The sequence below is a fragment of the Myotis davidii genome, unplaced genomic scaffold (genome assembly GCF_000327345.1).
Source record: "Myotis davidii unplaced genomic scaffold, ASM32734v1 scaffold159, whole genome shotgun sequence".
NCBI lineage: Eukaryota > Metazoa > Chordata > Mammalia > Chiroptera > Vespertilionidae > Myotis > Myotis davidii.
In genome coordinates this window covers 4,526,948-4,538,176 of record NW_006291231.1, presented here as the reverse complement: position 1 = coordinate 4,538,176, position 11,229 = coordinate 4,526,948, and the positions used below count along the sequence as shown (strand labels likewise).

The window sequence follows — 11,229 nt, the reverse complement described above, 5'->3', positions numbered from 1 at the left end:
AGACTTGTTCTTTTCTGTCACAAGATGGCCAGCAGGGGAGGGCAGTTGGGGGTGATCGGGCCATCAGGGGAGCAGTTAGGTGTCAATTAGGCCATCAGGGGAGTGGTTAGGGGGTGATCAGGCTGGCAGGCAGAAGTGGGCAAACTGCAGCCCGCAGGCTGGATCTGGCCCATTTGAAATGAATAAAACTAAAAAAAAAAAAAAGACCGTACCCTTTTATGTAATGATGTTTACTTTGAATTTATATTAGTTCACACAAACACTCCATCCATGCTTTTGTTCTGGCCCTCCGGTCAAGTTTAAGAACCCATTATGGCCCTCGAGTCAAAAAGTTTGCCCACCCCTGGTCTAGTGTAATAAATTATTTACTAAGTTTCTAGTATTTGAAAGTTACTATTTTACATGTTGCAGAAATGCAGAAGTAAGTAAAACAATATAACCTATAAGAAATATTTTGTAATGAGTGGCTAAGATTTCACTCAGTCTCTGGAATCATTCATACCTGGATATGGTTTAACCCTGGGTAAATTACTTAATCTCTCAAAATCTCAGTTCTCTCATCGATAAAAGAGAAATAATCCATGTTAATTCCTAGCATATAGTAAGCCTTCAATAAATTTCAACTCCCATGCTTGGTGTTATTGTTAGCATGATTATTACAATAAATTCACAAATAACTACATTATAAAGCAGAATAAGTTCCATCACATTAAGTATATTAATGAAGTGCCATGGAAGATCATTAGGAACTATAAAGGAACTATGTAAGAGCTATAAAGATTTTAGGAGAATGTGGTTTTTGAGATGAATTTCAAGAATGAATGACATTTTCAAAGGCAGATAAAGGAATAAAAACACTCTAGAGAGAGTGAGCAGTATAAAATATGAAGCAGAAGTTTACAAATGTAGACTTTGAGGAACAGCAAGCAGTTTCAGTTTGCTTGGAGCAGGGAGTAGGTTCAAGATAATGCATAGAAGATGGATTTTCTGAGTTAAGGTGATTGAGAGCTGTTGAAATTTTTGAGCAATGTTTTCACTTTCTCTTTTTTGTAAAAAGTTTTATTGGAGCCACTTTTAGCATAAGAAATTTTGTTATTTCTCTGAGTTAAAAAGTGTGTTGAGTATTTTCAATTGTAACCCTTTTTAGAGAAGGATGATGGTTTATCCTTTACATCTTTCATCCCATCAGAGTTCTAGTGAGGGTTAAACAAGAGATGAAAAATCAAAGGAAAAAACACAACTTGTTAAGAATCACCACAAAATAAAATGCTACTTTTAGGGGATATTTAACAGTATTCTTTATAGTAAAGCCAATTTAAAAAGTTCAGTTTTAGCCTTAGAAAAATTGGGACAATAAAGGGTCTTGCATGTGAATTAATTCAAAATATAAATTACAACTTCTTGATAGCTTAAGTGCTCTGGTAGATGCTGTGTATAGAAAGAAATGGCTCAGAAGTCAAGACTCAGAGTTTGTATTTAATAAATCAGTTAATTTCTAAAATGTACTTTGGAAGAAAATTAATAATTCATATTCTCTGAATATTTCCACTTAAGCTGTTAGGTATTATAGTAAGTGAGGCTCTTCTTTTGTTGTTGAATTAAATTTTAATTTAAATATTTTAGAGGTTGACTTCAGATATGTCTTACTAGCTAGATTGTTAGCTCACTGAGGGTGGGAACCATATGTTATTCATGTTGTCCTTGTTCAGCTAAATGTAGGGAGTCAGTGATTTTTTTTCTTTCCTGGAAATCCTTTAATATAGCTTACATATTGAACTTGAAACTTGGATATGCAGACTGTCATTATAATAGAAAAAGTTGTTTATCTAGAAAAAAATTCTTAGATATCTGTGAAGCAGTAAATAGTTTTAAGTTGTATGAGAAACACATAGTTCACAATCCCAAAAGAAGAAAAATTCATTCTTTAAATGGCTAAAACCTTTGCTATGTCCCAAGGTAAACAATTTGTAACCTAGAGTCAATGTTTGAAGTTTAGCGGATCCTATATTTTATAGAAAGTGTTGGGTGTATGTAAATGTTTATTCTACTATCTTCTTAAAAAGGTCCGTGACCCCCAAATGTTGCCTTTTGTCCCGAGGCTACATTTAGATATTTGTCTCAACTTTAACATCATTTTCATTCGCCTATTCTGTTCAGATTTTTAACTCATCTAATTTATTTAATTAAGTTACACATCTGCTAAATTATGGTGATGAGTTTGGAGGGTTTAATGAAAAGATATTATAAAATTATCATCATTATTTTATGATTACATACTTCATGCCACAAAGTATGTAATTTTGAACTGTGCAATTTAATTTAGGGAACTTAGTGCCTGAACTTTTATTTATTGTGTCCACTTGAATTTTAATATCTCCTCTCTTCCCAAAGGGTTTCTGTCACCACTGATATTCTTCAACTCCCTATAAACTAATGTGCTTGGCCCTCTATGGCAAGATTTTCTTGACTTTGAAAAAGAAAGTAAAGAGCACCAAAGGCTTTAGAACATGATGTAATTGTGTTAAGGAGCTAGGTAGGGTTATTGGAGAAGCAGTAGGCTCTGAGTTTGAATCTTTGCTGTACTCCTTGCTACCTCTGTGATTTAGGGAAGTGTTTCACATCTCAACGTCTTCATCAGTAAAATAGGATAATACTATTTATCTCAAAATGAGCTAACATATATAAAGCACCTCATGCAGAACCAATGTGTCATAGAAACTTAAAATATTGTATTTATTTCTCCCCCTTCTTTTTATTAGTGCTGTCCACATTTTCCTGAACACATAGACTCAAACCCTTCTATTTCTGCTAGTAGATTATGCAAATTTGCCAAAATCATCTAAAAGCATCAAGAATTATCAGCCTATTTCAGGGAAATGGGTTCCTTAATTTGAACCAGATAAAAGAAGATTAAGGAAGCTTATGTAGGATTATTACTTTTAAAAATTTCATATTCTCATAGTCTTCTATATAGCCCTTTTTACTTTTCAAAGAACTTCTCTGTTTTCTCATATTATCTACACAATCAGAAACAGGAGAGAAAAGTTTTCTAGAATATTAGGAACTACTATTTAAGTACTATTTTTTTTCTTACCTTGCTAGAAGTTGTTCCTCATCAGAAAACTAATGAGAACTGCTACTATAGAAAATATAGTGAATGGTTTTTTAGGTCGCTCATGCTTGATTCGGTGTGCTTTCTTGGGCACATCATTTTTACCTCCCTGTTCTTTGTTAATTTCATTTATAAAGTTAGAGGGTGGAGTCTTTGACATCTAAAGTCCTCTCACTTCTAAAATTCTATGGTTGTATTTTATTTTTATGGTTGATCATGAAATAATTGTAGCAAGTTAATTAAAATCTCTCCACATGCAGTATCATTGCATCTGTGACTCAGAATAGTAAGGGTATTTTAAAATTTCCTTTTATACGTTTGTTTTCTATATTATAAGGATGAGATGTTTAACATATTGGGTTTTTCTTCTTCCATCCATGCCACATGCATTAAATAAATGGCAGTCGGCAGACCACAGGGCAGCTTGGGACTCCCAGCAGGCAAATCCCCACCATTTGAGAGCTCACCTTGCAGCAGACAGACATGGTGGCTCGGTACAGGTATTTTCTGATTTTTGCATGAGTGATTATTTCCCAAATTTATACCACTAACCCTTTTTTGGAGCTCGTGGCATGATTTCATATCCTAATGAAAAACTTGTTGCTGAACTCTCCATAATTCTATTCCTTTGTATTTAACCAAAAAGCAAAATTAACATGATCTAGGAAGACCAACAGAGATACTGAGATTTTGCCTCATTCGTTTTTGTAAGTACATACTACAGGTTAGAAAAACAAACTGCATTACTTGAAATAATGTGCTAAACTTGAGTTTTCAACAATAAGCTACTTTTTAAGTAGCTTTAAGTAATAGAACATTTTTTATCTTTTTCCTTTTATTGACATGCCTCCTTCAAAATCTAGTTAACTAGATTTCTAGTTTTTTTCATCCTAATATTCAGAATGTACTTGCTGATTAATTAGTCAAATAAACATGCCCCTAATTTTTTTTATAATGGCATATTTTCTTTGTGCTTGTAGAAAATAATCAGATGGAGAAAATAATTTCAAGGACAAGTATTTATTAAATACTCTCCTCAATTTTCTGGATATTTATGAAAATTTAAAGCAGTCTCATTTTTTTAAATGTGTTTTCTTCCCCTTTTCTATAAACTTAGAGATAGCTACTATGTTCTGTCCTCTCATGCCCCCCAAGTTTTAGTCTTTTATGTGTATTATAGAAATGGGGAAAGATTACTGAGTCTCTTAGTTCTTTTAAAATGTTGGCTTAAGCTAATTCTAATGCTGGTTTAAAGTAATTGAGATCATAAATGTTATTTCAATCTATTTTAATATAGAACCTTTTAAAATTTTTTGAATTTTTTCCTCCACATACTTCCATTTGAGATACACACACACACACACACACACACACACACACACACACACCCTACTGGATTTATGTGATGGACTATTCTTTCTTGATTTGAATTTTAAAATTTAGTTCTTAATTAAATTGTATAAGTTCTCATCATTAAATTTTAGAGGTAATTTAAATTATATAACCAGTATTTTTATAGGACTTTATAATCTATGGAATTTTTAGTTACGTGTAATAGAAGTATTTGAGTAGTTCTATAAAACTTGAGAAAGAGGAACTCAGAGGCAAGGATGCCTGAATTGTAAAATTTTTAATGATCAATTCATATAATTGGAAAAGTTATTGAACAATTTATATTTAATTTGCATAGCACAAGCTAGGTTGTGTATGTACCTGTATACATTTGCATGTCTCTAAGTGTTGTATGTTATAGTAAGTGTCTTGCTGAATGCTCAGGGAAGTCTGCCACAGAGGGCAAATGAGTTTGATTATATTGGCTTATCACTTCAGTAACTTATGTTCTATTTTTTCACATGTTTTCAAAGATATATTTGAACTCTGCTCATTTCTCATCATCTCTTTAAAACTGTTCTGCCTGTAGAGCCTATATCTGGCTTCATTCTAATATTGAATAAGTGATCAGTTTTACTTGCAGGAATTTTAGTAACATATAGGTAAAACCATAAATTTTACACTATTTTCATTAACTTTCTCAATATATTGAGTTGCTCTCAATGTGGCACCACTAAGGTGGTTCCAGTTGACATGCAAGATTAAACCTTTTGTCATTTTGACATACAGAAAGATCCTCAGATATTCTTTATTACAGATGTGCTTTTCATAGGAACTGAATCATGGAGTCTAAATTTGAGCTCCTTTTCTTTCCAGAATTATCATATAAAGGGTGGGGTAAAAATAGGTTTACAGTTGTTCCTATGGAAAATAGTACAATAATTAATAAGTAATAAAACAAGAATAATCTGTGCATACTCACAACTGTAAACCTACTTTTGCTACACCCTGTGTAGTATGGATCAGACATAACTTACCAAGTTGATCTCATTGTGGTTCAGAGCACAAGTTCTGGAGCCAGATTTGAGTTCAAATTCTGTGCCTTAGATTATTTTAAAAAAGTATTTAGCATAGAGGCAGGGGCTTAGGCAGTGCTAAAGAGTAGAATAATCTATTGCTTTTACAAATTTAGAAACTTGACTAGTATTTTTATTCATCTCTGGGAAGCAAAATGTAGAGGTTCAGCCAAAAGAAAGCATTGTCAAATGCTATCTCTTCAGTGAGACCATGCTAATTCACTGACCAGGGGTACAGCTATATATCTAATAATTTTTTCCACTCAAGAGACTAAGAATACTATTCAGATATCTAAAGACTTTAATATGTATGAATCTGTTCTTGGCTTGTATGTGTTATGGAGAAGCTCCTAGAGGAATCAAATGTGTCCCTCTCTGCTCTCCTTAGAATCATGGGTAATTAATATGGCTGAAAAATTAGACCTATCACTTTCGGTTTCTGTCCATTATTTAACAAATATCTACATATAAATGTCTACTAGGGGCTAGGCACTGTGCTAGATTCTTTGAATAAAAGGAGGGAAATTGAAGAACTAAATAAAATTCAGTCAAGCTGGTGTATATTGAGAAAGGGGACTGAGAAGTAGGCAGGAGACAAGTCATGAAGGCTCCTAACAGGTCTTGTTATTTAATTTGGACTTTATTCTGAGGATATTGAGTAGCCATAAGGAGAATTAGATAGGGAACTAACTTGATTATATAGTGTTCCCTAAAGATTTCTTTTACTAGATTGAAGGGACACATGTGTAAAGCAGGGACACAGCTATCAAGTCTGTAGCTGAGGGAAAACAAAGGGTAGTGGAGATGAGAAGAAATAAAAGCACGTGAAAGATAATTAGAAGATAGCATGCAGTTGGATATGGAGGCTGGGGGAGAGGAAGGGCTCAGTTATCCCTTTTTGATATGTTTCTACCTGGCAAATCAGGATCTCCAAAATTAGGTTTGAAAAGGGTACAACTGGCAGCAGATACTGCTAATCTCTAATTCCACTGTAGCACAACTCCACTGAGCTCAAAGCTAACTGAAAACCTGATCCTATAAAGCTGAGAGGTAATTGCAAGCAGAGGGAAGAAGACAAATGTTAAGGACACTACCTACTTTACATGGTATGATATACTTCCTGATTGTTTGGAACTCTGTAGTTGTACAGCCTTTGATTTGCATTTAAGGTAGTGTGACTCTGAGCATTAGGGGGAAAACTGAGATAATGGTGCCAGTGTGTTGGGCAGCCAGGCATTGTTGATGAAAAGAAAAGAATAACATGAATAAGCAGTTTGATATTTTAATCAGCATATCTTCAGAAACAAAAACAGGTGATGGTAACAGCAAAATGTATCTTGAAATGGTAAGAAAACATATGTAGTTAAAAGTCAGAGGAGTACTAGATGTTTTATCTCAGTTCCTTACTATGCTAATTGTTAATAGTGAGCTTTTTAAATAAACTTCAAATAAACATTTTCAGTTTTCTCTATCAAATCTTTGAAAAGGTAATAACAAGGAAAAATACTGAGTGATTAGTAAAATCATATCTTTCTATTCATAGTTTTCTGGGGTACTAAAATCTTCAAAAGAGATTGTGGTAGGAGAGAATAGTAGTCCCCATTATTGAGGGGGAAACATTACAAAACCCCAGGGGATGTTTAAAACTGAGGTAATACTGAACCGTATATGTACTATTTTTTTCTATACATAAAGACCTATGATAAAGTTTAATTTATAATAGGCACAGCAAGAAATTAATAAAATAGAACAATCATACTGTGATAAAATGTCATGTGAATGTCATCTCTCAAAATATTGTATTGTACTATACTCACCTTTTCACTTAAAAGAAGCAAACACTTTACAACTTCTCTTTGGCATGTCCAAATTGCCAGCATCCATTATTAAGTAAAATAAGCGTTACTTTAACACAAGCATTGGGATATTACGATGGCTACTGTATATGGGTAATGTATACAGTGTGGATATGCTGGTAAAGGGTGATTCATTGCCCAGGTAGACAGTACAAGACAGCACAAGATTTTATGCTACTCAGAATGGCAAGCAATTTGAAACTCTGAATAGTTTATTTCTGGAATTTTCCATTTAATATTTTCAGACCTTGGTAACTGAAACGATGGAAAACAAAACCAAGGATAAAGAGAGACTACTGTAGTTACAGCTTTTATTACATAAGTAATTTCTAACTCATCTCTATTAGGTTTAGGTTAGGAAATTTCTTGTCTAGTTATCATTGGGATAAATCAGCATTACCAATTTATTTTGATATTTTTTATAGTAACATTTACAGTAACATCTTGAAAAGCAGGAATACTAAAAGAATATTGTATTCTGTTTAATTCTTCCATAAGTGAAAAGTAGACTGGAAATCTGTTTTAGTTTATATTTGTTGAGAAACAGTGAGAATGTCCTATGCCTTCGGGTCATAAGTTGGAATATGAAGAATTTCAATTGTAACTCTAGCTATAGTTTTTAAAATATATAAGAAAGTTGTTTTTTTTATAGTACATGTGCACCCTAGCTCAGGTTTGATAAACGCTTTGGAAATTACTCTAGTTTACCAGAAATGCAAATTTAACTGGGTGTCCTATATTTTATCTGACACTCCCTACCTCACACAGATTTGCTAGCTCATTGCTTCTTCAACCAGCTAGTTTATAGATAGATGACTTTTATTTGTTTATTTATTAAATATAGTTTTATTGATTTCAAAGAGGAAGGGAGAGGGAGAGAGAGATAGAAACATCACTGGTCAGTGAGAATCATTGATTGGCTGCCTCCGGCACGCCCCCTACTGGGGATCGAACCTGCAACCCGGGCATATGCCCCTGACTGGAATCGAACCTGGGACTCTTCAGTAAGCAGGCTGACACTCTATCCACTGAGCCAAATGGCTAGGGTGATAGATGACTTTTAGAAAAAACTGAGTTCATAAGTAAAATATATAATGTTTTAATATTTCTAATATATATTTTTGGATAGATGGAAGTCTGGTTAAATAATATATTGAGCCTCTACTGATCACTTGGTAATAACATGCTTACAAGAACTCAAATAGAATTAGGAAGATACTATAATAATTTGTATGAATTTATTATATTTGGAAAGTATATTAGTTGGCCTTTTCCAGTCATTGACTACAAAGATACCATGTGTTATCTTTGATTATATCACAGTCTGTGAGAATGAGTTCTTTTGGAGATAGATTGATTGGGCAGACAGCCATTTAAGTGAATCATCATTTATCTCCCACACTTAGCTGCAGGCTGTTTCCCCACCCCCTTCCCTTAAACTCTGATGTTCTAACAGTAACATCAGAGTTTAAGGGAAGTCTGGTTGTTGTTTTTTTCTTTTTGAAAATCTCTTAAAATAAGAACTGCACTAAGTTTCTTATCAGAGTGGGAATATCAGAGAAAATTTATTTTGAGAACAAGAACAAAAAACCCTGTAAAATACCTGAATCATTTTTTCAAATGTCAAACCTCAAAGCTTCTGTCATTTTTATACAAACTTTCATTAAGGAAATCAGCCTGATGAACACTAATATTTTAGAGACATGTTCTAGTTGGAGTTAAAATTCTAGAAATGTCACTTAACTGGAATCATATTTTTGAATTTGGCTTATAAAAATAATATGTATATATTTGTTTGATTGCTTGTTTTATTTAGGTTTCTAGGAATATGATGACACATTATCCTATACTAGAGACCCAGTGCACAATATTCGAGCACGGACGGGTAGGGTCCCTAGGTCTGACCGGCGATCAGGGCTGATCTGTGGGGCAACTGGCAAGGTGATGGGGGCCCCCCCTGCTGGCACCTGCCTTGGCTGGCCTGGGTCTGTGGGCTGGGGGCAGCTCTTGCATTGAGCGCCTGTTCCTTGATGGTCGGTGCTTGTCATAGTGACTGGTCATTTGCCATTTGGTTGATTTGCATATTAGGGTTTTATTATCTGGTATAATAAAACCCTAATGTGCAAATAGACCGAATGGCGCAATGACCGGTGGAATGATCAGTTGCTATGACGCACACTGACGTTCAATGCAGGAGCTTCCCCCTGGTGTTCAGTGCACTCCCACATGGGGAGCACCGCTCAGCCAGAAGCTGGGCTCATCAGTGGCAGTGGCGGGAGGAGCGGGCCTAAGCCATCAGTCAGACATCCTCTAAGGGCCCCCGGACTGCGAGAGGGTGCAGACCAGACTGAGCGACCCCCCCCCACCACCACTCTGAGTGCACGAATTTTGTGCACTGGGTATCTAGTTTATAATACTGTCTTTGTTTCTTTTTTATAAATCCATTTGCCAAAAGACCACTAGTTTTCTTAAGTGAAAACAATTTTGATGCTATGATACACTCACAAGTCACTGGTGTTATTTTATAGGACTTTGTTACCACATTGATTCTGTTCTGACCCTGGGATATTGGCCTTCATTCAGGGGGTTAAGTTATCTGGGAAGCCCAAGAATATTTACATTTAAAAATTACATAAAGGAAGATGCTACTTCCTTTATGTCTGGTTCTGATTAGTCGGGTAAAATGGGATTTGAAACATTTCAGTAAAATATAGTTTATTAAAGTTAGGCATGACTTTGTGTGAACTGAAGTAAATCAGATTATATAATTACTAGAGGCCTGGTGCATGAATTCATGCATAGGTGGGCCCCAGCCAGCCTGCCCTGATGGGGGCCTATTTGGGCCGGGCATTCAGTGATATTTAACAGCTGTATAAAATGGCTTGGGTTTTGCCAGGGGCATTGTAGCCAAGGAGAACTCATCATGGGGGACCCCGAAAAGCTAGACCGGGGGGAGGGGCCCTGCCCCTGATCAGGGTGGGGGGCAATCGGGCAGGGCCAGCCAGGGGGAGGGGCTGTGGGCAGTTGGTCAGCTGGCCCTGCCCCTGGGTGGGGTGGGGGGGTGATCAGGGGTGGAGTTGGCTCGGGGGAGGAGCCGTGGGAGGTTGGGGGGGAGGGAGCCGGTCCATCCTTGCTGTTTCAAGGGACCTGGCATATATGGCATACTGTAATTAATATATTTGCTCACCTTCTTGGCACTATGTGTTTTAACCAAGGTCACCTCTCGGAGAAAGGTTGTTTCCCCAGGTAGAGTTTCCCCTGAAAGTCACTGGTGTTATTTTATAGGACTTTGTTACCACATTGATTCTGTTCTGACCCTGGGATATTGGCCTTCATTCAGGGGGTTAAGTTATCTGGGAAGCCCAAGAATATTTACATTTAAAAATTACATAAAGGAAGATGCTACTTCCTTTATGTCTGGTTCTGATTAGTCGGGTAAAATGGGATTTGAAACATTTCAGTAAAATATAGTTTATTAAAGTTAGGCATGACTTTGTGTGAACTGAAGTAAATCAGATTATATAATTACTAGAGGCCTGGTGCATGAATTCATGCATAGGTGGGCCCCAGCCAGCCTGCCCTGATGGGGGCCTATTTGGGCCGGGCAGGTTGGGGGAGGGGACACAGGAGGTTGGCTTGCCAGCCCTGCCCCCAATCAGGGTTGGGGGACCAATTGGAGGCAGGGCTTGCCTGGGGGAGGGGCCCTGCCCCTGATCAGGGTGGGGGGACTGATCTGAGGTGGGGCTGAGCAGGGGGAGGGGCTGCAGAAAGTTGGTTGGCCAGCCCTGCCCCCTATTGGGGTAGGGGGATGACCAGGGGTGGGGCTAGCTGTGAGGAGGGGCTGGGGGGGGTG

The 11,229-nt window shown here is 36.5% G+C and overlaps 1 protein-coding gene across 5 annotated transcripts in view; it reads left to right on the top strand.

Annotated features, from left to right (window-relative positions):
- The window catches only part of CSNK1G3 (casein kinase 1 gamma 3), a 72,369-nt gene that overhangs the window by 46,721 nt on the left and 14,419 nt on the right, over positions 1-11,229 (top strand). For 4 of the 5 annotated variants that reach the window (XM_006764383.2, XM_006764386.2, XM_015564379.1 and 1 more), the window contains one exon: positions 3,517-3,612. The exons of the other annotated variant lie outside the window; for it this stretch is intronic. In XM_006764383.2, the coding sequence (XP_006764446.1) occupies positions 3,517-3,612 (96 nt within the window). The remainder of the gene's footprint in view (positions 1-3,516; positions 3,613-11,229) is intronic. 5 annotated transcript variants of the gene reach the window in all.